General features: G+C 43.5%; 1 protein-coding gene across 9 annotated transcripts in view; it reads left to right on the top strand.

Annotated features, from left to right (window-relative positions):
- Positions 1 to 8: 8 nt before the first annotated feature.
- The window catches only part of GRHL2 (grainyhead like transcription factor 2), a 63,517-nt gene continuing 36,979 nt past the window's right edge, over positions 9 to 26,546 (top strand). The window contains exons 1-7 of one of the 9 annotated variants that reach the window (XM_085221497.1): positions 9 to 151; positions 10,649 to 10,838; positions 13,796 to 13,863; positions 15,348 to 15,732; positions 18,747 to 18,799; positions 20,844 to 20,997; positions 23,709 to 23,820. In XM_085221497.1, the coding sequence (XP_085077623.1) occupies positions 132 to 151; positions 10,649 to 10,838; positions 13,796 to 13,863; positions 15,348 to 15,732; positions 18,747 to 18,799; positions 20,844 to 20,997; positions 23,709 to 23,820 (982 nt within the window). In that variant the 5' untranslated portion in view covers positions 9 to 131. Of the gene's footprint in view, positions 152 to 565; positions 1,352 to 1,416; positions 1,703 to 9,278; positions 10,077 to 10,648; positions 10,839 to 13,795; positions 13,864 to 15,347; positions 15,733 to 18,746; positions 18,800 to 20,843; positions 20,998 to 23,708; positions 23,821 to 26,546 lie in introns of those variants that run through there. The other 8 variants (XM_085221496.1, XM_085221495.1, XM_085221498.1 and 5 more) reach the window with 8 other exon arrangements.

Below are 26,546 nucleotides of genomic sequence, written 5' to 3' on the forward strand. Positions count from 1 at the left end.
CAGAATTACCTGTAGCTCTGGTTCTGCCGCGCCGGGCGTTCGCGCACACCTTCACCTGCACAGACCTGAAAGTCCAGTTCCACCGGGGAGACCGAGCGCCGGGAAAGGGGAGCGAGTTCATTGGAGCAAACATGTCACAAGAGACGGACAAGTAAGTGCGCCCGGCGCGGCCCGACCGGTTGGATGTGTTCCGCCGGGCCGAGCGACGCGCGGCGCCCGCCGCTCCGCTGCGTGCGGATCCGGTTTGGTTTGTTTCGTTTCTGCCCGACTTTGGTCTTTTTTGGGGGATGATCTTCTACCCGCTCCCTCCTCCCCCCCCACCTCGAGGATCCCCACGCAAGGCTGCGGGCGCCGAAGGCACGGCCGTGCGCTGCCGCCCCGCACGGAGCACGAGGCGCCGCCGGCCCCGCGCCCTGCCTTGCGCCCTGCCGTGCCGTGCCCGCGCCCCTCGGCGCTCACGAGAGCTGCCGGCCCGGCCTCGTGCCCGGCGGCCCCGCGCTTTGTTCTTTCCCGTAAGGCCGCTGCCAGGGGACGCCCCGAGGCCCAGGCGCAGGAATGCGGCGCGGGCCATCTTGGTTGGGTGCGGGCGTCGGGCGGGTAACGGGCAGAAGATGGAGGCGGGAGGTAACGGGAGGGAAGATGGAGGCCGGGCACGGCGGGACGGCCGCTCGGTGCCGCCGGTCCGGACGCGGAAGGTGCGAGGCTCTCCCGCCGCCTGCCCGAAGGGCCTTTGTGGCACAGGAGGCGGAGAGGAGGGGCCTGCGGCGGTGTGACCCGGGAAGGGCGCGGGGCCGCCTATGGGGACGGAGAGGTTACTGGTAGAGGGCAGCAGCGGGGCCGGCTGCCGTACCGCGGCGGCGAGGTGAGCTCGGCCGCGGCCTCCTCGAACGGCGGCTGCTGGCGTGAAGTGAGGCCGATGGCAGCAGGAGCTGGGAAAGGAGGTTGAAGCTCTGTGAGTGGCAGCGGGAACGAACGCCTGCGGAGGCCCCTGTGAGGGCCGCAGTGATTGAAGTGCGAGGAGGGGAACGAGGACGGTGCTCCGAGGGCTGCTGCGGGGCGGGGAGGATCCGGGTTCGCCGAGAGCTGTGGGGCACGGACACGCATCCCTATGGGCGCAGCCAGGAGCTGTGAGAAGCTGCAGCGAGGCCTAACTCACGCGTGAGACTACAGGAATGAGGGCGAAAGTGCTTTTCCTCTGGGTCTCAAACGCAACCAGTCCCAGGACCGCCGTTCATTGCGCAGCATGGCGTGGATATAAGCTGCGCATGGTAGCACCGGGCCCTCTGTTCTCACTCCGCCGATGGTGTCACCACCGAAGCGACCCCCAGACAGCAGCACTGCCTCTGTGCAGGTGGGCCCACGCTCTGCCTCTAGTTCGTGGGAGAGCTTGAGAAAACTTAGAGGTGAGGGTTTGGGAAGGAAATCGAAAGTAAAGAAATCCCCCGAGCTCTTTGTGAACAAGTGTAATGTGAGAAGACAAATAGATTAATTTTCAGAAAGATGACCAAGTGGAATGAGGAATTAGATTAAACTGAGATGGTGCATGGGTAGGTTTTTTGTTTTTTTTTTTTTAAGGCTCTTATATCCTATGAAAACCTAATCCAGGCAGTATGACATGGTGCTCCTTCATGTGGCCCATTCTTTATGTAAAAACAAACCTTCCCTACAGACAAGGATGGACAGGGAAGTCAATTACTTAAAGGTCAGTTGATTTGTCAGTGTTGGTGGGCATGTTTTTGTGCGTTTTGTGCTTGTAAAGCACTGCTGCAGGCAAGTGGTCGGTGAGGGACATAGAAGGCAGGAAGGGCCATTGACAGTGCTGCCTGCATCATTCTCTTTAAGTGAGGGAGGTGGTGGTGGGGTGAGAATGATAAAGAGCAGGTCACTGGATTCTAATGCTAACTGAGGGGGCTTGGAAAGGGAGATTATCCCTAAGATACTGTGCATATCTCCCATCTTTCCCCTTAGCTGTGCTGCTTAAGCTGGGTCTGGCCTGCTTTCTTCCCTAAACTCCTATCAGTCAGAGGAGATAAGACATGGTTTCACGTGCATTTCTCAGAGGTAGTACTGACTTAAGCAGGCTGTGACCACTTGCTGCTGCCTCCCTTTGCCTCCCCCCCAGCGGTGTCAGTAGAGATGTTTGTGCACCAGCAGAGCTGGCTAAGGGAATGCTGGGCCAGCATAGCCTGGCCTGCCGTTGGCAGATATTTTTGACTTCTTTTGACTTCTTTCTGACCAGCTTCTTGTCGGTCTAGCTACATCATGCCATCCAGTGATGTTCTAGGCCAACAGAGGGAGGGCAGGCAAATGATGAGCTGAAGACAGAGCTGCTTAAGCTAGATCCTCTGCGGAAGGAAATGTGCTTCTGCCTTTCTTGAGTGTTCTGGAGACCCATGTGGCTGCCTGTTGTCAACCATTTTTCAGAGCTATTGCAAGGGGGCTTTGAGTTGGCAGGGACAGAGAGCATCCTCTTGGCAAGGTGTCTGCATTCCTGGGTTCATGACTGCATTTGCAAGCTGAAAGTTGCGCTTGCTGTAGTGTGCTGAAACCATTAATCTTCCAGAATACAGCTAGAGCTAATTTGGTGGCCTTGGTACTTGTGAGACTTAACAGGGTGCTGGATTGCCACTAGCATTGTGAATGAGGAGCAACAGTAGTCCCACCACAGTGCTGTCCTATCTGTTCCCAGTTTTGGGTGAGTGGCAAGTCCCTCAGCGGCTGGCACTGATGCTGCATGATGAGTGGGGTTGGAAGTAAGCCTGTGCGTGCTGACCCTATGGCTTCAGCCCCAGCTGATCAGGCTGCAACACTTCTAGGACGCAGAGGAGCGACTGAGGACAAGGGGCAGATGGGGTTGGGGTGTGCTCAGACCAATCCTGTGAGGGCTGGGGGCAGCCCAGGTCTGCACTGAGCGTGTCCATGTGGGCAAATTACTTGGGGGGGGGGGGAGGGTGAGGTGACGTTGAATGTGGAAATAGGTTCAGACCTGCTCCCATGTGTCATTGGAAACTTGTTCCCATCCTGCCTGCTACTTGGCAGCGTAACTGAAGTCCGTCTTGGGCTCTTAACAGAGTAATTTTGTTCTGGTTTTGTGTTTCTTCCTGGATGTAGTTGCTGTCTTCATACTATTTAGCTTAAGCATCCAGTGCTGTAACAGCAAAGGGCATTTATGGTTTTCTGTGTGATTCTGGGAATTATACTTAATTCTTTCTTTGAGGGCCAAACCTATTCCCCATCAGCTCATGAGGAATGGTAATTAGGTTGCAGACTGCTAGTTTTTGTTTTTTTTTTTTTTTCCTACTGCTGAGAGACTGGATAGAGAATCTATTGAGATGAGTTTTCCAGTGTTAATCATCAAGGAATGAATGGAGAAATGAGAATTTAGAGGTGTTAAAAGCTTGTACTTTTCAGATATCAGGCTTGTTCTCATGGATATTCCCCAGGAAATATCCTCTTTGCAGGGAAGGTGGAAAGTCAGCATGCAGAACATTGCAGAACTTGCGACCACAGCTTAGCTGAGCGGAGTAGGGGTACGAAATGGTTACTCAGTCCTGTAACACAGATGTCCCTCAGTGGTGAGACCGGCTGGGGGTCAGAACAGGAGGGAGGAGGGGGTGTTCCCAGGTCACTTCCCTGGCTGCAGTGGTCACATAACCTCCTCCTTGGGCTGGAATCCGCGGGGACATCATTCTTGGTTTGTGGGGACATGTGAAGGGGAAATAATATTGACCCAGCTGACATTTGTTGTCAGAATTTTTCACAAATATTAATCCCGTGCAGACCGTGATGGTTCCCAGAAGTATTTTTTTTTCTGTGATTACAGATCAACCAGTTAACTTACCTTTCTTGCACATGCACAAAAAAATGTTTTGAAATGCTGATTAGGGATTAATCACAGGATGAATTTTCACTAGCTTTCTAATCAGTGATTGGGACAGTAATAGCTAATTGAAAGGAAAGGACTAATTGGCTCGGATGGCCCCGTGTACAGAGACGCTGTCCTATTCCTTAATAGCACCAGCTTCATAAAGAAGAGAACTGTTGCTTATGAAGTATTTAACAAATGAAACCCTACTAAGTGCATATGAACTGAGGAGAAGTCAAACATTGCAACGTACAGGTAAGCTGAGAATGTCTCCAACCTGAAGATTACGCATCTGCATAGTTCTGTTCATTTTCTAGTAGTTTGAGACAATGGTGTATTTCATATTTCTGTATTTTATTTGCTCTGTAAAGTATATTTCTGAGTTTACTTTTTTTTTTGGTATTTTGGGTAATCTTGCCTCCCAGAATTGTTCAGCTGTTTAATTTGTTTTCCTCCTGGCCATGTAAAAGATTTTGTATTTTGAAAATCTAGCGATCTGTGCTGTCAATGCAGCGATTCCATTTCCATTAACTCTCATGGGGGTAATGAATGAGTCAGGGCTGTGGGGTCAGTGGGCAGGTTAAACTGCGGCAGGTCAGGGAAGCTTTGCCATGACCTGTTCTTAATTTTAAAGTCTGCTGCTGTTTTTGTAGGCAGACAGAACAGCCTGTGTACTGTGCATGCCTGAAGTATGCTTCTAAGTAAAACCAGTGTGGCCCGATCTGAAGCTGCCAAGTAACTGCTACTTCTGCTCAACTCTGTGTTGTGAGCTCCACTTTTTTTTTTTTAAGCTTCATTTTTTGAGGAGATGTCACAGTGTTTTTTCTTTTTTTTTTTTTTTTTTTTTACCTCTGCTTTGGCATGCTTAGTATTTCTTTCAATGTTAATGATTCACCAATTTATTTTAATCTTTTTAATCACTTCTACATGCTTAAGTTATTTTGGTTCTGAGTTAAAAACAAAACTTCTAGAAAGCATGAACTAGTCTTTTTTTTTTTTTTTTTTCCCATTGATTTATGCTTACAATTAATTTCACTTCCTCTCTGAGTGTTTTTTTTAAAGGAGGAATAATCCATTTAAGTCATTTAACGTGCTTGGTCTTGCTCAGGTTGGTCCTGCACTCAAAAAGAATGATTGCCCAGAAATTGCGAGTGTCCCAAACCTGCAGTCATTAGTAGGCAAAATTACTCTGCCTCATTAATTGAAGCTCATTGGTACGGGCGGCTGCTTGGGCCAGATGTTGTGTCTTCTGGGCTGCAGATGGTCTCCTTGGTTTGGTTCTCCTTCACTCCCAGTCATCTGTGTATTGATAACAACCTCCCTGGATTGGGCACAGTGCATTTTGGAGACCTGTCCATGCTCCTGGGGAGGATGTGATTGCTGGCTGTGGAAGATGAAATACCAAGAGACATGGGCTGGGATTTTCCTGTTCGTTAAACACTTACCTTCCTTTGTAGCTTAAACAACTGTCTAATTGAAGTGAAGATGTTGCTGATGTTTTAATTATGACTTTGGCAATAAATCCTGAGGAGTCAACACTTTTTTAAAATAAAACTTGCAGTGAGACAAATGTGTATGTGTAGTTTTCTTTTTAACTCTATGTGTAGGCAGAGCAGCATGCAGATGTTAGTGAATTTGGACTCACCTCTTCAAAACAAATGCTTTCAAGCACTAGGAGGACTAGGGCTACATTTCATTTACACATCTTTCTATAATGAGCACAGGCAGGAGTGTATGATCAGTGATGTAAAGTTTGTTAACTTACCCAGCTTGGATATCTGTCTTTTAGATTTTTTTTTTTTTAATGTGGTCACCATAGTCAAATTTGTGCCTGTGGATTTATAAGTACACTTTGTAAGACATGATATGAACAGCTGCTCTGAATCTGCCTTATAGCAGTGGCCTCATAGCTGTCTGGAGAGTTGTGCAAGAGTAAGCTAATCTTACAGAGGGCTTCAGGCCTATTGAAACACTACTAAATGATCATGCTCTGCCTTCCTTCATTATGTAAAAACTGAAGGAGGAGCATGTTCCAGCTGGACATGGCTGGAGTGGATTCCCACATATTTTGTCATAGCCAGCAATACGTGGGTGCTGCTGGAGATCTCTGCCTCTTTGCACAGGAGGAAAGCTGAAGCAGGTAGGTTTTCCTCCCGTAAAACCCCCAGTCACAGCATTCTTCAGCCTGGTCTGTGGTCTAGTCAGTTAAGGGATCAGGAACCCAGGATGCAGTGTGGTACGTGTCTGCCCGCTGTGCAGAAGCAGTCTCTCTGGCTTGTGTCTCGTACAATTTGCATTTCCTCCAGGTTTCCATGTTGTAGACAGTTGCCCTGTGCACTTTCTTATCGTCCAACAAAAAAATGAATTTATGATAAGTGTTCTGTGGCCTTGATGTGCTGGGCTGGGAGCCAGGACACAACACTCTGTCTTACCTTTTCCAGTTATTTGACTGGCATTACAATTTGTGTACTTCATATAACAGCTGTGTGGACCAAAGCTCATATGTGAGCTCCTGAAGCAACAGTTGGAAGAAGGTGCTGCATACATGTACCTGGTGCTCTTATCTCACAGGTGTCAGAACAGGCAGACCTCTGAGACAGGATTCCTCCCAGTCTTCTACTGCCATGCATATGTTACTTGGTGTGCTCCCATCCAGTATCTTGCAAGCACAGGTGGGGGAAGCCCTCATATCTTAAGTGGGGTAATAAACTAGTCTGTAGGAATATGCAATAGAGCACTTTGATTCTTTTTTTCTTTTCTTTAGTTTGCTCTTGGAACAAACGCAGTGTCCAAACAAGCAATCGAATCCAAAGGAATGCCCAAGATGTGTCTTTTCTGTTTCAAGGGTGAATTTCCTGGATAAGACAAAAGTTGGGGGCATCTACAGGAGACTTTGTTCCCCCAAACGCTGTCTGGAACAATGTGTAATGCTGAGCATATAGTAGGGGAGAGTGGGATGGTTGTACAGTTCCTACAGGCACATTGCATCTGCATCCATCCATGCACTTGGGTTCAGAGTTGCTCTCAGAAACCCCTGGCATCTGTGTACACTGAATTTAAGAAAAAGGAGACTGAGTTTGTATGAACTTTGCAAATCCAGTAGGAAGCTTGTGTTCATGAAAAAGGGAAAGGAGACTGGGAGGCAGGAAATCTTGTTTTTCAATAAAAAGCAAGCTGCTCACCAAGCTGCCTTTTTTTTTTTTTACCACTTTTCCTGAGTGTATTAATGAACGTTTATGGTTCCATCTTAAGTTAATTTACAAATTGCATCGAGTTGTGTGAGATTTCGTCTGTAATAGGATTCTGTAGCGCCAAGTGCTGGCTGTTGAAAGTTGCTCATCTCCAATCAGAAGGAGGACTTGAAAGGCCAAGCCCTTAATGTGTTGCCATCAGGATGGTTGGGTCATGTGCCAGTGTTCCTCTCCAACTCGTGCTGTGGGATTCGAGATACTGCAACGAGACAAAGTGAGCCCAAGTTTGGGTGCCTCTATTTATATGCAACGCTCGCAGAATTCAGTTTTATGAGCCTGATACAAACTAGAACATTGCTACTGAACAGTTTGGAGAAAAGGATTTTGCAAATTAAAGGTTGTGTGAAACTTAGTCATAAACACTGAAGTGTCAGGACAGTCTGGCCCCTCAGCTAGCCCATGCCTTGGGAAATGGCTCCATCCTTACGCATCTGTACATTTAGTTACAAATCGCCTACTGCTGTTTAGCAAAAGACAAGAAAAGCACTTGGCATTCACTAGGAGCTCATGGGACAGCTGGAAAGGAAGCTTGTGGCTTTCACCTACCGGGTCTCCTCCCTCCCTTAGTTTCATCTCCACAGTACATGTGATGTGATGTCAGAGTGCACAAGTGCGCCACTGGCTCTGGCTGGTGACCGTGTGTCCTGGCAGTGGGCAGGCCTGGATGTGGGGGGGCATGGCTGGGGCTGGGTTCCTGGCTTGCACTGGTAGGCTTTGGGAGGCTTTGATGTGCCTGGTATCTGCTGCTCTTGCTGTCCTTTCTAGCCAATTGAAGGGGATGTTGTAAAGTATGGCTCTTTTGGTTAGGGGGAGGCTGGTCTTCTTAGAGCTGTGCCTCTGTCACATGTGGCTGACCCTGGAGGTTTGGGAGCTGTGGAACAGCAGAAGGGACACGTGCACCTGCTGCAGCCTTGGTTCTCCGGACAAACATTCCCTCCATACAAACGACCTTAATTAATAAAGAAGTTTTCTTAGAGCGAGCTCGGTTGTTTTGGCTGAGTGCTTTGCGTACAATCTTCGAAATGATTGACTATGTTAAATCATGATAATTAGGTCTGACCATTAACCTCCCACAAAGCTGATTACAGCTGGAGGTGGGGGGGGAAGGGGTAGAGGGGGAAGAGAAGAGGAAGTTTTCTATTTTTCTTAGTGCTTTTGTTTCAGTCTGTTTGCAGAGTAAACACAACGGGTGTGTGGGTTGATTAGCTGCAGACCATCTCTCTAATCAGAGGAGGAGGTTACTGAGTTTTTAAATATGAAAACCTGGGGTTTAGGGGAAATGTGCTCTGGGAGGCCTTGGGCCTCTGCACGCGTGGCTTTGTGGTGCCCGCCTGCTGACGTGCAGACTGCTCGCTCTGGAGCTCCTGTACCTTCACTTCCCAACTCAGTCACCCATGACACCTGTGCGGGACAGCACTACATTCTGATTGCTGTGGGATTGGCTTTGCTGAGCTGGGGCAGTGCGGAGCAGCTCCTCCCCTCCAGCATTTCTGCGTCTGAGTGCTGTGTGGCTGTTAGAAGGTGCTTCCAAAGGGTATCTGCTGTCTGCCTGCCTGCAGCGCTCGTAAAGCAGTTATGACTGCTGTGTGGGTAATAGAGCTCGGTGCAACCAAAGGCAGTGCTGACGGTGAGCTGCAGGCACTCCGTGTGAGCTGGACGCTGTGTGCCGGGCAGTGCCAGTGCTGCAACTGAACGGGAGCTTTGTTGAGGAAAGGAGAATCTTTGCATGGAAAATGAGCAGCGAGCCAGAGAGAATTGGCTATTCCAGAGTGGGGACGGGCCTTCAGCCACCCCTGGCACGAACAATGGGGCTGCTGCAAATCTGATTTGAGCCGCTAACAATAACGCATTGAAAAGGAAAGCAGACCTTGCAGGTCTCTCTGTCTTTCCCTGGGTCCCTACTTTGTACTTAAGCTTTTGTTTGCTCTAGCAAACCCACGGCAACATATATCTGTGTGTAAGTAGAGGGAGGGTGAAAATCCTTAGAACAGACAGCAAAAGGTCAGGCAGAAAGAAAGGCCCTCGGGAAAGAAGGGGAGCTTCCAAAACTCCAGGTATTTCAGATGAAAGGAGAATATAATCTGAACTGTAATCACTGCATGTATTTTGTGCAGCTGTGACGTACTCTCTTCCCCCAGAATTCACAAAACTGCTCCACGTATCACGTAGATTATTTTGTTTTTTACTGAATAAAGAAGCCTGTAGCCAGTGCTCCTGCACCATGGAGATAGTGATCTCACCCACCCCCTCCTCTTCCCCACAGGCCAGGGGTCACGCTCTGCTTCACGTGGAGCCCACAACTGTTCCATGGCTGACGTCAGACAGTGGGCTGTTAGTCCTGGGGCTCCCTGCAAACAGGAGCCTCTGCGTGGCCCTCCTGTGGCACTGTGCAGCCACCATGGTGCGGCCTGCAGAGCTGGCACTGTGATAGCTACAGGAGAGCAAAAAGGGAAAGCTGGATACCAAATGGTTCCTATGTAGAAGATAGCAAGAAATGGCTTGTAAAAAGCTACAGTGTATTCAATTATTTATTTGCCATTTTTGGATTTGTATCGGATAATGTGTTCAAAGTTTCATTCATTGGGATCTGTGTAACTTGAGCCGTACATCTGGGCAATGCTCTTATATGTGCAGCAATCACCCTCTTCTTTCAGCTATTGCTCCGCCTGTTTTTGCTCTGCTATCTTGTGTAATAGGAATGCTGCTTTTTTTTTTTTTTAATCCATGAGATTATTGAACATTTTTACAAAAGCAGATACAATTATCTTCATTTATGTTTCCATTACACTGGAAATTCCAGCTCCATCTGCAACAGAATAACCTCTCCCATTAGACTTGCTGGCACTGGTCAGTTTGTACTACTTTCCGGATGGAGGAAACTGCTCTACTGCTAATCCCACTTACTAATGGTCTTCTGTATATTTACAATGGATCTGTAACTGCATCTGATGAGTGATAAGGTGGGAACTGAGCTCAAATATGTTGACTCATTATGTTCCATCCATAGACCCTTTGCTCATACCTTTGTTATTGAAAACCTGTCTGAAATTATTGACGAGTTGCATTCCACAAGCAAAAAATAGCTCAGTTATAGGATGTACCCTGTTATTAAATACTGAACCAGGCTCAGTTTAGATGAACACCAGACTAGTATTACATACATTTTACTTTTTTTCCATTTGTGTCTTATTGTAATGGATTTTAGTTAATTTCATTTTTCCCAATCAAGTGTACAGCTAACAAAAATATTGGTGCAAAATTGTTCTTGTATTGTAACTTCCTTTTTTTTACGATTAGTTTTAAAATATCTCAAAACTCTAACTGTAAAAATACATTTGCATTATTATCAGGGGTTAAGTTCTTAAGATACCAAATACTGTTAAATATTTATGTCACCGAGTTTATTACAGAGGCACTTGCTGATGTAACAGATCACTTTCATTTAGCTATGTGATGTTCTTTAACATGCCTTGTGAATTACGAATAAAGTAATCCCTCCTGGATCACCATTTTATTCTTCCTGTCTATGCAGTAACAAGCGACTTGTGGCCTTAGTGCCAAATGACACTTCATTCAACACCAGACGAGCCTACACCAGCGAAGATGAAGCCTGGAAGTCGTATTTGGAGAATCCCCTAACAGCAGCTACCAAGGCCATGATGAGCATAAATGGTGATGAGGACAGTGCTGCTGCCCTTGGCCTATTATATGACTATTATAAAGTAGGTAACTCCATCGGTATTCCTCCCTGCTGCATTGGCAGGGGCCCACTCTTATGAGGCATCAAAAGAGCCAGTTTTCAAAGACACAACTTGCTACACCTTGTTTTATCTCTGATACTACATCAAGTGTCCTTTCCACTTTAGGAAGTCGCCCTGAGGCTGTTTTTGCATATTTAGTTCTGGAGAAAAAAAACAAAATCAGAATTCTCTTATCAAATGTGCAGGCATGATTTCTTCTACAGTATTGCATTCTTCCTCTTACCTTGGAAGAGCCTTGGATGAATAATCCCCCTTTATTTGATGCCCCTATACTTGCAATACTAGTTTAAAAGTGGAGAAAAGGGAGACCTTGTCCATCTGTAGGTTTGTCTGCTTTTTTGCTTCATTCCACAGATGTTTTAATTTGTTCTTTGGCTGGAGTATCTCTCATCTGACAGTTTCCCATGTTATTTTTATTAGTACAATGATTGCAGTAGGCTGTGTACAAACATACAGTGAGGTCTAGCCCTTGCACTTGAAGTTTGCGGTCTAAATAGAAAGGTGGAGAACAGAAATGGAGCTGGACACAGAGCTGACTCAATGTACAGGGTAGGCATTTACGTATAATTTCAGTCTGTTATCTGATTTTAAGGCTAGGGCTTTATCTTCCACTTTGATACCGCCTTTCTTTTTCATATATTTCATAATTTAGGGCTATGCCAAAGGATTCTGCTGAAGTTGGAGGAGAGCCCTACAGGGTACTTCTCTCTGTAATGCAGAAATGTCACTCTGAAAACAGGCTGACCTCTTTGTGCTCTGGAAACAAAATCTGTGAAGCCTACTAAATGCTAAAATCTGGAATTGAGTTTTCCACTTAAACTGCCTTCGTACTCCTCAAGCCACTGATGTCTGACATGAACAGATGACCTTCTTTGAAAGCCAACAGAATAATGCCAGCTCGGCTCTTAATTCATGAAGAGGTGGCAGAAATGGAAATTGAAAGTGAAAAACCTCTGCTGTTAGTATTTATTAGCATAAATGCTTTTGGAGAATGGGTTTCTCAGTCTGCTATGATTGTTAGACGACTGTTCAGGAGAGTTTATGGACAAGATGCCGTATGCCAACAGTAGTGTTAAACATTGTTTTATTTCATTACTGATTGTATTTCGAGAGATGTTCCATTCTTTTGTCTGTTGCAATGAGTAGGGAAGGGTTTTTCCCAGTGAGAAAGAGAAACAGTCCTGTTCTCTGCTTGGCAGAATTACCAGAGTCTGTGAAGTTAATGTGGACTCATACAATTCAGGATGTGTACGACCATCTGGAGTACTGGCTTCTGTCCTAGCTATACCCTTGTATATAGCAGTTCATTACTCTGCTGGATTTTTTTGTATAAAAACAGAGAACAGCTCTTTCCCTTCCCAAAACAATATTTCAGTAAATATGTCTGTCCCCGGTTCCAGACAGTTGCAAGAGGCCCAGGGGGTTCAGATGGAATAAGCTATGTTAATCTCAAAGCCATTTCCAGCATTTAGTAATTGCCACTTCTGTCTTAAAGTGAGAGAAAAGGATTGTTCTTGATGATGCTCTCAAATAGGAAGTTAAAACCTAGCTTCAAGCCCTGTTCTGTACTGTGGAATTGTAGAGGAGGATTTCCTATTCACAAGACTCTCTAATTGTCCTTATTTATCATCTAGTTCATTCTGACGTGCTGGTAATGGTTTTTTTGAAGTGCTTTTCCTTGTCCCTAATAGGAATTATTAGAATATACTTTTTTTTTTTCCTACCTTCTCCTTCTACTGATATTTGTCTAAACACTGACTCCCCCTTTGGGGATAAATATGTGATAAATATGTGAATAGGAATCAACAAGTGTGAGCTGTGGCTTGGATCCCACTTCTAAAATTCATTAAAGCAGTTTGTTAACCAGGACACTGGATAGGGAGAGAGGATGTCCCTAAGAGGAGGAAAGGCTCTGGCTGGCGCTTCTAACAGTACTGTGATCTTGCAGATACAGTTGATGTTAACCATAGGTACTGTAGTGCACTGTAATATTGTTTTTTTCCCTCTAAATACAAATGTTTTCCTGATCTTTCAGTAAAGTATTTAAAGATAACAGGCATGAGTTTAGCCCATCCTTAGGTCTGTTCTTGTTCTTTAATCATGACTTGACTGCTGTGATGGCGTGGCTGTACCATCCCTTGGAAAAAATAGATGAGAAGTGTTAGTTCCAAAATTGCTGGTTCAGCAAAGAAAAACACAGCCATGGCAGCAACTTTGCCCTTGGTGATTTCATTTCTATGCTGACTTCAGAAAACCAGTATGTGGGAAACTGTAAGCCATTTGGTGTCGATTTGAGTCTGTCTAGGGGCCAGATTTGACTTAATTCTCATGGCTGCCATTGCACTCAGCAAAGCAGAAGTCAGTGCTCTCTGATGACATGCCAGCACGCCCTGACCTCTTCTCATGCTAGTGAAGAGAAGGATTTGTACGCTTTCCCTCGTACAAGTTCTGCATCCTTTTGACTGCTCTGTAACAGGAGGACCTCACAGCTGGCTCTTGTGGTTTAATTGAAAACTTCCTCTGAGCTAAAATGTTCTTTGCACAGTGCTCATCAAAGCATCCCCTTTTCATTCTCATCATTTGCTAAGCAGTGAGGAGCCTGTGAGTGTGTGTGTTTGGGAATGTAAGCTTAGATTTTGACTTTGCTTTAACCTAGTTTGATATTCCAGAGGTAGACATGTAGGAAAGAGCTTTGCTCCAGGTTATTTACCCAAGAACTAGAAAAAAACCCCACAATCTCTACATTTTTTCTCTTTGGAAATTATCTTGTTCACAGTAAGTCTCCCAAAGAAAAACAACTCCTTGCATCTGTGTATTAGACAACTCTTGGTCTTTCTAGTTGTTACAGTAGAGCTATCTGAAGTTACAAGTACCTGACAGTTGCATTTACCTGACCCCATGCCTGATGTTGTTCTCAGGTTCCCAGAGATAAAAGGCTGTTGTCTGTTAACAAAGTGAATGATAATCAAGAAGACCAAGATAAAAGGTACAGTATTATTCAAAATCATACACCCAGATACTAACAATGTTGATCAGTTATGAACTGAAGGAGCAGTGATAGCTTGAAGGTCTATGGTTTTCTTCCAAAAGATGCAAGAATGAAGACTATCTGGGAAAGCAAACTTTACTTCTTATTACTTTTAATTTATTAAAAAACAGAGCAGGATTATTACATACACAATTTGCAAAGTAGCACAATTTTCATGACTTGTGTTTTGTTCTTTCACTGCTGCTGAGATTAGTAAAGTCAGGTTCCACTGACCGTTGGCTATTGACTGCTTTTCCTTCAATTTTCTTAGGGCAGAAACTGAATAGCTTGGTTCCAGTAACCCAATGTGTATAGTTTTATTTGTCATAACTGTCTAACCCATAATCAAATAAAGTAACTATTAAAATCATTTCCTGAGATGTTCTTGTCACTCTTCTCAGATTTCAGCCCTCCTCAGCAGGCTAAAAGTTGTAGAGTCAGAGGAGCCTGATTCCTGTTTTAATTTAGACCCGTGCACAAGGGAGAGTGTATATTTAAGGAGAAATAACTAATTTTTTGCTATACAAAATTTCTCAGCGTAGCTAATTTTGGACAAGCCTGTGCATCTGTACTAGTATGCAAATAGGTAGTAGTATAAATCCACTGTTTCAGAACAGAATGAACATTTTTTGAGCAACAGTTTTACTTCTACTAATCCCAGAGAAGCTCCAAAGTTGAGTGTGATTGTCAAAACTGGCCTCAAGTGAAAAGCTTGAAAAGAGAGGAACCCTAATGTCAGAGCATATTTCCTGGGTTGAATTCAAAGCAGAATGTTAGACCTACTGAAAGGTTTATAGGTTAACAATTTTGTGTCAGTGCAACTCCTGTGAACAATCTGTTTGTTTTCAACAGTGACCACAGGCAGAGACGTGGGAATGCTGCTGGAGCTTACCTTGCAGCCACGATCTCGTTACTGATCTACTCTGATACAATAGGATTCCTGTGCTTGTTCTTTCAGAAGAGCATTGGTATACAAGTCACACAAGCAGTAGTGTCCGGAAAGAGCATACAGCATGTGGATTGTGCTGTTCCCGCTATTTCACATGCAAATTATCTACTGTTAGTAGTCCATACTTTGTGTTACTCTTTATGCCTTTTTGTGCCTAGGGGTTGTTGCACTCGAAGATTGACTTTCCATCCAAATTATAAGCCAAGGCAAGTGTAATCCCAGATAGGCAGAATTGATCATAACGAGTCCTACCAATTATAGGTCAAACCGAGTGTATCGTCTTTCCCAAGCTGTTGAAGAGTTGGGAATCTCTCCGCCTGCTTCACCATGTCGTGTGCCTAGGATTTGTTAATGTACTCCTTGTTATGGCAATGGCTTATCAGAGTTGAAAGCGCATAGATCTCCTTCCCTGCCATCTAAGGTCATTAAGCTATTTAAGGAGGAGATTTACTTTATCTGGACAGTTTGTAATGTTTTTGTTTTTGTCTCACAGAAATTGTCTCAGTTCCACGGAAGCTCAGAGTAATTTGAGTGGGGGAGAGAACCGTGTGCAAGTCCTGAAGACGGTGCCTGTTAACCTTTCCTTGAACCAAGACCCATTGGAGTCATCCAAGAGGGAGTACAACACAAATGTGTCTGGCAGCTCCACGCCAATTACAGGGACTGCAGTGACTGTGATAAAAGCAGAAGAGTTCACCCCTGTTTTCATGACCCCACAAGCACACTATACGAGAGGAGAAAATGAGGAGCACCGAGGGGTTATCTTTGAACCGTATGAAGTGTCCAACATTGCTCCCCATACCAATTATCTCAAAGATGATCAGCGCAGTACTCCTGACAGTACCTACAGTGACACCTTCAAAGATGGAGGAACAGAGGTAAGTTTTTGATCTCAACTTAGCATCTAAGAACTCAATAAAAAGCTGTAAACTAGATAAGGGATTTGAGCTTGTAAACAAGATAAGGAGACCTGAGCTGTCCACAAAGGCCATTGAAAGGACAGTAATGTTAGTTTTAACAAATTCAACTCTCCTCTTCGTCATGTTGATATGTGTTTGTGCTGATTGTAGGGGAAAATCATGAAGTGTTTCAGAAGACAGTTTTAAAGTTGTTTACTGGAAACTTGAAGAGTAACAGTTACTGATATTTTGTCTTGGAGGATATTGTAGCAAGTAGAAGATAGATACCATTCCCAAGGAAGATCAGTTGTCCATTAACTGGATCTGCCTTCAGACCTTTTCCTAAATGTAGGAAACAGCACCCATTTTGTAACTGGGAAATTCCTGATGTTCTTCTGAAAGTGCAAATAAGCAGTGTCTGTCTGCTGCTAAATAAACCTAATTTATTCGAAAACTGTCCATTACACCAAGCTCTGCTCTGCAACATGAGCAAGGAGGTGAAACTAGTGGGATTAGGGGAATGGAGGGATTAACAGGCAGGGAAAGACTCAGATGCTTGTATATGTAGGGGAATGATGAGGAGAAGAGAGAGAAGGAGCTGCCTCGTCACTATTTTACACTGTTTTGCTGAGACAAAGTAATTATAAAACTAGCCTTAGTATGGTAAGTACCCCCTAGCTGCTTTTGCCTGCAGCAGAATAGTCCAAACAAATCAGAACTGCAGAAAGGTAGAAATAGTTAAGGCTGACAGTGCTTGTGTGAATAATTAGATGTATTAGGTGATAAAACTCTCCTAAGATTTTCATCTCCTCCTCTATGAAATGGTACAAGTAACAAATGAAAATAGGAAACAAGCTACTTAAGGGTAATTTGGTCTTACTTGAATGTTGGAGAAGTTTGTTATATGTTTGTGTACGTGTCTGTTAGAAAAGTAAATTGTCTCCACGTAAGCATCGTGAATGAGGACATTTGGAGGTGATATCCATTTTAAGATAGAGAAATCCATTTAGGTCAACTAAATGAATAATTAATGAGAGAATTTAGATTGCCAATGAAAAATCAGTAAAATCAGACCTGGGATTAGAAACGCAGTTCTGCATTATCGAATTGCGTTATTTCAGCTATTTTTCTTTGTTACTGATTAATCACTCTTTATAGAAGTCTGGTGATAATGCAAACATGGCTTACCAGGGGAGCTGCAGCCCAGCAATTCCATTATTCTCATTTGTTAGGGGACGTTGTGCTGGAAGTTACCCTAAAAGGCAGTCCATGCTGTGCACTGTCATATCAAGCATGCAACGTGGTGGTGGGCAGAAAGGGAACTTACCTCTTGCCTTGCATCCCAAACTGTGTTATGATGTCAGCAAAATTTTGTTTAATGCTTTTTAAAGTTGCTGGTTATTTACATAATGTCTTTTAAAGCAGTACGATGCTTGTCATCTGGGCTTTCTCTGCAGCCTGTGGAGGAGGCAGCTCACACCTGATTGCTTGAAATGGGTGGAATGAATTCCAATGTGGCATCCATGCCTACATCTTAACTTCATCTCTTACAGGGGGACTGAGCTTTAGCCAGGTCTCCTCTGTAGCTGCTTTTTGCTAACATGGGACAGTTTTCATTGTAATTATCCCATCATGGTTTATATTTCTTGTAGTAGCTAGTGCATGTGGATCCTTGACTTCTGATTTTGAGGAAATACTCCTGACTGATACATGATAACTTTGCACTTCACTTCTATCATACTGGATATTTGTTGTGATGCTTCTGGAAACAAAACAGCTTTTTATTGCTGAGCAGTGATCACAAAAGAAGTCCTGGAAATTAAATGTAATGATCCATCAGTGACTGAGAAACACTACTCACATAGTAGGGTACAAATGCGCTCATATGTTCAGGAAGGCAGAGTATAAATCCTTGATTAGTCTGCACAAAAAGACTTCATTTTTGAGAATTCTATCTCCTGATGTAATTTTTGTTTTGACAGATGTTTTAATTTTGTAATGAGTGACTGAAAGTTTTACTTCATCTAGTAAAGTGTGCATTTCGCTCAAAGGAAATATTATATTGAAGGCAAAATACTTTCATAGAACCCCAGGATGGCTGAGGCTGGCAGGGCCCTCTGTGCTCCTCTGGCCCACCCCTGCTCCAGCAGGGACACCCAGAGCAGGAGGCCCAGGCCCATGGCCAGGCAGCTTCTGAACATCCCCAGGGAGGAGACCCCACAGCTTCTGGGCAACCTGTGCCAGTGCTCTGACATCACACAGCACAGCAGTGCTGCCTGGTGCTCAGAGGGAGCCTCTGTGCTCCAGTTGGTGCCCATGGCCTCCTGTCCTGGCACTGGGCACCACTGAACAGAGCCCGAATCTGTCTTCATTGCTGTCCTCCCTTCAGATATTTATGGACACTGATGAGATCCCTCTGAGCCTCCTTTTATCCAGGCTGAGTAGCCTCAGTTCTTTCCACCTCTTCTCACAGCAGAGGTGCTCCAGGCCCTTGATCAAAGCCTTAGCCTGCATCGCTACACCTATTTAAAATAGCATGCAGCAATGTAAATTTGTATCAACATTTCTTTGTAAACCTTAAGGACAGCTGGCCACACATAATTTTAAATAAAGCAGAACAAAGCAAAAGACACCATGAAGTCTTTAGGAAAACTGATTTCTTCTGAAAGTCTGCTTATCTTTGAGATGGGGTATGTTTTTACAGGTTTGTTTTAGAATGAATTAACGTGCAAGCAAGGACTACAACAAAGCAGAAGATGTTTTTCTGTTGCATTCCTGTTGGTTATGAAAAACTCTAAAAGCTTGGTATAAATGAACTTTATCAATTCTAATGTAAAGACTATTTAGTCTTCACTTCGGTTTTTAGGGATTTCAATTTTAAATAACTGATAGTTTTTTTCTGGAGGATTCTCAAGTAAACACAGTTTTGCTTTTGTTGCTATTTTCTGTTTGTTTGTATCAAACTATACCTAATTACTGTTTTTGTTTTTCAGAAGTATCGCAGCGTGTCAGTGGGGGCTGAAGAATACATTTATGAACAAACAAGGTATGGCACCAGCTTTGAAATATGTTGGCAGGCATCACATAAGGTTTATCAAGGAAGTGCTCCCTTGTCTACTTCCCACCCTCCTTTTTGTCAACCTGGGGCACCTGCGGACCTCTCTTGACACTGACCAGCATTGTTCTTCCCTTCTCTGCATGTTAGTTTTCAAATCTGATCTGTGGGTATCTCCACCTGTTATCTTACCCTTGGTTTGGGTTGAAACTTCTCTCGAGCCCCTGAAGTTACGTGAATTTAAATCCGTTCAGAAGAATTCTCCAGATAAAGGGGTGCGGCTTTGACAGCTGAGTCATGGAAAATCTCCCCCACCTTTTCAGGATGGCAGGTTGCACAGCTCTGATGTCTAAGGTGGCTGAACTAACTCTACTGACCTTTTGAAATTTCTGTCTTTTGTTTTTTTCCTTCTAGCTTTCTTAGTTACTCCTTGTAGGTTTTCTGGAAAACCCTCTGTCTTTTTACAATGCTTGTTATTATATTTTAAGTTTACTTACAAGTCAGTAAAGCAGTTATTTAAAGCCATGTAAAAAACAAAGAGTTTTTATAAGTTTTGGAAAAAAAATTTAAAAACTGAAGTTTGAAAGGAACACTGACCTCCCTGCTAAGAACAGAAAGTATGCGTGCACAGAAAGGGCAGATGCTGCACAGTCACTTAACTATGGGAGATTGTTATCAATAACATTTATAAGCCGATGCTTAATTTTAATCTTGTGAATAGTTCTGTTTATATCTGAGAGATTATACATGTTTTAAAAAACAGGAACATGCCTACATTATTTTTTTTTCCTGGAGTAGGCACATGACTGCTTCTGTAGCAGAGGTTTCTTAGAGCCTGATCTTTTTTTCTGAGCAATATTAAAACAATCATTAACTTCAGTGCGCTTGGAACTGAATTGTTGCGTGGGCAGTACATATGAAGCAGATCTGTAGCAGAGGGTGCTGCAGACTTAGACAGGCTGTTTATAAAATCAAATCCCAAAGCATTAGCCTTGCTAACAGTTCTTGGGCATTTAGTCTTTTCTGCTGTGACGCAGGTCTACTTTGTACTGTAGCCTCCAGATACACTCTAAGGAAAGAAAAGTCTTCTTTCCTAGGAGTTGCATGGAACTTGTAGGTGCTCAGACATAAAAGCTTCAGATTGAAAGTGATGAATATGAAAGTAATCGAATACTTGATATAAGAGTCCTTAACTACATGGGCTTTAGTTAAAACCCATGGTGAGATTTAGAATAGCATTTTAACCATTTGAGTGGCTGAAGTAAACTCCTGCTATAGCGCATGCTCTGGTTTGCCAGCTGGGAGCAAGAAGAGATTTCCCAAGTAGTAACAGAGAGATTGCACAACTGGCCAGGGGCAGCCTGTCTGGGGTTTACTGTTAATGGAGCTTTAATCTTTTTGTGCTTTAAGATTTGCTCCTAAAAGTGAAAAGAACTAAAGCTAGGTGTTCTGATTCATTTTTAAAAGAAGACTTGTAAAACCTTAATTGCATATTTTCTTTAAATAAATGAACCTCCTGCCCCTCCTCTTTGTATTGCTTCTCTGCCTAGTGCTTGAAAATAGCAGTTGGACTTTCCGTTCTTCATGTGCATCTTTTGCAGCAGGTTTTGTTCTGTTCTTACTGAATTTCTGTTTCTGTGGCACTACTAAGTGTAAATGTCTGTGGAGGCAGGTGATTTCCTGATTAATACTGTAAATTATGCTTCATTCCCTCTTGGCATTTGTCACTTTTGGTGGGATACGTAGTCTTGTTCTTTATGATGGTTCTTGGTTCTTTCCAGAGAAAGTAAAGATGAGGTCTTTGATCTGAGACACTTAGAGTTCAGATAGTTTTATGCTCAATTGCCAGACCTAACTTGAAAGAAGAAATTTGCGTTTTTCAGTACTTGTGTGACATTTTCCAGGCATTTTATTTGTTTCCTTAGCCCTTTGCCATGTGTATGTACTATATGAAATATGTAACGTGTGGGGACAAAGGGAAAAGGAGAAGGTGATGTGGAATTTATTGTTGTTTCTCTCCCTGTCTTTCCAACAGCACTTTTCAGTATACACTAGAAGCTACCAAATCTCTGCGTCAAAAGCAAGGAGAGGGGCCTATGACCTACTTAAACAAAGGACAGTTCTACGCCATCACGCTGAGTGAGACGGGTGACAACAAATGTTTCCGGCATCCTATCAGCAAAGTCAGGGTATATTCCAACTTCTTTCCTAGATGGGAATGGAGCTCTTCATATAAATGTAGTTGTGGTTGGTTAGTTTTTAGTCTTTTTTTTTTTTTTTTTTTTTTTCCCGTTTATGTGTGTGGAAGAGGACAGAAAAAGCGTACTCTTATATCTAATTTAAAGGTGGGAGAGTGATATTGCTGGTGGTCTCAGTATTGGAGTTAATTGATGAGTTGGGAGCTAATCAATTATATATGCCTTAGTGCATGATTTTGGCAGAATGATCATTGCACGAATATTGCTGCTGACATTGGTGAACTTATCATTCCCTGATTAAAAAGAAAAATCAGAGAACTGCCACATTTACTGTGTAAGTCCATCTTTACTTGTGTACTTCAGCAGGTGCTCTCCAGTGTATTTCAGATAAAATGTGAAGAACTGAAGCCATCCTTTGTGACACCAATTTTTAAATAGTTACACTGTGTAAGAGTGAACTTTCACTTGATGTCCACCTAGAAATATGCCAAAATGGATGATTTGCATCTCAGTTTCTGAAAACAAAACTGAAGCCGGGTGTTCAGCAACATCTGCCTAGTGAGCAAGCCTCCTCATTTCCCTGGTGATGTTTTTGAGTAAGCAAATCCTAACTCAATAACCTTGAAATGAGCAATGAGCCTCAGAGTTGATGCCCTGCAAATTTCACCCTGAAGCTGGAAGGGCTGCATATGTATGAGGCTGCAAAAGTGTTTCCATCCAAATAAATGTTCCTTAAAAATGTTGTGACTTCAGTCACAGGAACCAATGAAAATCAACATGAGCAGTGAAGCAGACAACAAACTATATCATAGAATCATAGAATCATTTGAGTTGGAAGGGACCTTTAAAGGTCATTTTGTCCAACTCCCTTGTAATAAACAAGGACATCTACAGTTAGACCAGGTTGCTCAGTGCCTGATCCTGCCTGACCTTGAATGTCTCCAGGGGTGGGACATCCACCACATCTCTGGGCAACCTGTTCCATATGCTTCTGTCATACATGAAGTTTAGTGACACGCTTTCTAACAAGAGGCAATGATTTGTAAAGCTGAACAATAGTTAATTTTTGGCCTGGTTTCCTAAGGGCATGAGCTTGATGATGGTTTCACTGTTGACTGAAGCTGGTATAAGACTTCCCTACCGCTGAAAAGTCTGCCTCTGACATCCACCCTTTGTGGTGCCAGCTCTGCCATTTCTACAGCTGAAAAAGGAATTGGGGATCTGATCTGGCTGTAAGCCAATCCTTGTAAGTTTGATTCACTACATATACACATGAGTTTTGAAGCAGCAGAAGAGATGGAATTTGTAAAGGAGAGATTTCTTCTAGCAAATATGTGGTTTAAAGAAGATCATGGAATCACACACAACTTTCACAATCCTCTTGTGTTTACCAGGCACTCACTCAAGCAACTGATTAATTTACTGCCAATTTCATCCAAACCTGACAGAAGGGCAAGATGTTTGAAGGTAGTAAGCCTCTGCAAGTTCAATGTATGTGGCTCCTAGAAGAAAAAAAAAATAGCGCTCCCCTTGATGATGAAAAGCTACAGTCTTACAGTCTGAGCTGCCAGTTCTGGTTAGTGTGTGAGCTGGCCAACTAGCACATACCTGCTGGCCAGTCAGTATGCATACGCAGACTCAAGGCTCATCCATGTCATGTGCTGCTTTATACCCATTCAGTAGTATGACACAGAAGATGTATAATGATGTCAGTTAGCTTTTGTAGGTCACAGAGCACATGAACGGTTACAGTGGTGAACGTGCATAGGGACATAGGTCATGAATCAATTGTGATCCAGTTCCTTACTTATGAAACAGTTTGTTGTTATTTTTATGAGCTTGGTGACTCAGGGTTAAAGGAAGAATAGGAACAAAAGAAGATGTGTAAAAGTGATTTTGTTGTTTTGTTCTCCGTTATTTCTTTTCTTTGCAGGTTACCTAGCATGAGCATTCTTTCATTGTTTTGTATTTTTTATTTGATTTTACAGCAGGAATTTTAAAAAAAGCCTCTATTACTCATGTGCAGTTTTGTATAATGTTTCAATCTGTTTCCCTTGAACCGCACAGTTTAAACAAAGGGAATCCAGAACTTGAACTGAAAAGCTCAGTGAAATCTAGTAAATATTCACGCTGAGTTTGTCATTACCTACATGTATGCAAGTGTCTTGCTCCTAAGTAGGACATTTGGATGATAAAACTGTATATTCATGGAAGAATATGATGAAATTATCACCAGTCATGCTCAAATACTTACATTTTGTGGAATAAAATTTGCTTGAAGTTTTGGTAGTTGCAGGATCTTACCTACTACCTTTTTTTTTTTGTCAGGACATAATTATGTTACCCATAGAAAGCTTCTCCTTTTAACTCCCAAAAGCACAAAGATACCAAATGAGACTTCTCTCTGAAGTTTTTGTTCCTCCATTGCATTGTCACCAGTATCCCATGCACAACTAAACTGCCTTTTGAAAATGTCCTACCTTTACTCCTAGTAAGTCTGAGCTCCATAAAAACACAACTACTATTTTAAAACTACGTTTCTTTAGTTGTGAAATTTTACATGCAATTGCAGTATTGGACTGCAATAAAACCAGTGATCTTTTACAATCCAAGCGCTGTGGGAGGGCACTGATTAGAACTGTTGTGTTTCTGACTATTAATTACATATTAACTAATGCACCCTCTGCTGTTGATTTTCTTAGAGCGTGGTCATGGTTGTTTTTAGTGAGGATAAAAACAGAGACGAGCAGCTGAAGTACTGGAAATACTGGCATTCCCGGCAGCACACAGCAAAGCAGAGGGTCCTTGACATCGGTAAGTATGAGAGAGTGTTTTGGAGAAGACTGCGGAGTGTGGAATTCTCTGATGCCTTTCACAGAGATGAGGTGTAATATATTGGCAATGGCTGTGTGGGTTACACCCTAACTTTTAGCAATGACTTGTCCCTGTTAGGAAAGACTGAATGGTCTATGAAGCAGGAAGGAGACTTGCAGACGAACAGTCCTCAGCAGTCATGGAGTAAAGCTTCTACTTGCAAATGTACTTACCAGTGTTCCCTCTTTTGTGGGGAAGTTGGTGTCTGTGCCTTCTCAGGAGTGGCTGGAGCATATCCTTTTGCTTCTCTATGACTGGTCCATTCTTCAATCCAGTACCAGCCCACATAACAGTTAAGTTAGCAAATCTGACAGAAAGGCTTCCAGGAAGATGTAAATGTTTCAGAGCTGTGTTGGTGCAAGGGCCTCACTGCTGTGTAAGTGGAACCTGAGACTTAAGATGCCATCATTATGGTGACTGCAAATAAGCACCCAGGTCACCTCCACCACCTGTTTCTGAGTCTTGTCAGTGTTGGAGAAAAGTGAGGGAGAGATGCTGAGCTCTGGTGTGCTATCCTGAGAGACCTGTTTACTGTTCATCCTGTCTAATTTGCAAGCCCATCTTGATCAGAACTGCTCTATCTGCGTGCTTGGGAGATTAGAACTCAAGAAGAGCACGTACTTGTTGCACAGGAGCCTAAAGTTGAAATCTGTGGGAGTGTCTAGACATCAAGCACTTCTCCCCTCCCACGTACAGTTTACACACGCAGCCATCTGCAGCTGATCCCCGTCAAAAGAGATGGTGAGACCAAAGCAGACAAAGTCTATCTTGTTTTCACTGCCTGAGGGAACCAAACCATTGAATGGCAGGAATGAGAGGGAGTGTGGGGGGGGGGGTGGGGGAGGGAAACAGAGAGAGAACACTGGGGAGCATACTATACGACTTCATGGAGGACCAAACACCTCCGGCATTGGGAAGTGGTTCCCAGTATGGTCCTACACATACAGTGCCTTTTGACTTTCAAATGCTGCACCCTCCACTGAAGTTGGCATAAATCAGATGTGTTTGGTCAAAGCCACTGGTCTTCTATTCCAGAATCTCCTCACTGCCTATTCTCTTATTATCATGGTTCTGGCTGAACAGTTTCCCCAACTTCTGTTTTTCTCCTTTGGGGGTATTTAAGGCAGCGAAACCCCCACCTCAGCCCCAGTGACTTCTGTCATGACACGTGGTAAAAGAGCCAAGATGTCATGTCACAGCTGTTTCTGAAGGCTGCCTTTGTGCTAGTCCCTACAAGCTTACGGTGCTAACACATACCTTTGAAGGGATGTGCCAGAGAGCTCCTTCCATTGCCGTGCCAACACCTTCTGGCACTGCCACATCATTTTTTTGTCTGTGGTGTGCAGCACACATCAGTCCCCATATCCAGCAACTCACATATTCTGTAAAACAGTGCTCTGAGCTGTGTGTTTACCCGTCTTAAAGCAAATGTCTTTTATGTTGCCATTAATTTGAGATGAAATAGATCTGTGCTGACTTTTGAGGCACTGTGGCATGTTTCCTTTATTTGGACTGCAAACATGAGCAAAGTGCAGTGGAGGAGTTCCTGATACAGACCTGAGAATTGTAAGAGCACAGTTTGTTCACTTCAGCACTTTCAGATGAAAGGCTTGAATGCTGCTCAGGTACTGCTATCTTGAGAACATCTGAAATCCAGCTTTTACTTAACTATGTACACTGTTTTTTAAGCACATTTTGTTTCGCTTATGACTTGCATTGTGGATGTTGTTAGGATATGATGGCCCCTAATGCATCTTTCATGTAAGCATCAGCCTGCATTTAGCAAAATCTTCCATTTTTCTTATGGGTTGATCTAAATTGACTTTGCTCTGAGGGATAGGCTTGATACTGCTAACCTCCAGAGTCCCTCCTAGCCTAAATCGTTGTGTCATTCTATGCAGATTTTCCTTTGAGTTAAGAATTCAGCCCAAGGTACTGGGAGAGCTCCTGTAAAGGAACACTGCACCCACCCTGTGTAGTTAACAGAGAGAATTAGGTGTTCATGGGGCATATCAGCAAGTACCAGGATACTCCCTGAGGAACCATTTAAAGGGCGGTGATGGAGTTTTGTTAAGGGCAGGGGTGTGCATCAAATCTGTCTTATCCTCAGAGGATGACCTGATGATCTCTGCTGGTAGCCCTACTTCTCTGTTCTTTGAGCTCTCACTAATTAGCAGTATACAGAGTGTTACACAGCTATTAGGTGCCTTCCAAACTATATATCTGGGAATAGCCATTAACATGTATACTTTATTTCACAAAGTTTATAAACATTCATATTATTTTAACTTCATATTTGTAACCTATATTTAACATCTGCGAGTTCATCTTAGTTGTTTATGGGTGCACTTTACATCCAAAGCATGACTTAGCAGCAAAAGGATTACATGAATTTGAAATATTCTAGTTCTGGAGTCCATCTATTCAGCCCTCAGCCAGGACTGCTAGTCTTCCTTCTGAGTATCCTGGAGATCAGAAGCAATAAGGAGGCTTATTCCCTCACTTTGGACATGCAGGAGTTACTGCTGTATTTGTTTTGCATACTGTCTGGTGCTCTTTTTGATGGAATGGTGGTTGAATGGATTAGATTCTGTGTGGATCTGCAGATGCATTAATATTAATAGGATAAGTATATACTTAAATGTAAGTCCTTAGCGCTTGAAGAC

The sequence above is a fragment of the Meleagris gallopavo genome, chromosome 3, assembly GCF_905368555.1.
Source record: "Meleagris gallopavo chromosome 3, MGAL_WU_HG_1.1, whole genome shotgun sequence".
Classification (NCBI taxonomy): domain Eukaryota; kingdom Metazoa; phylum Chordata; class Aves; order Galliformes; family Phasianidae; genus Meleagris; species Meleagris gallopavo.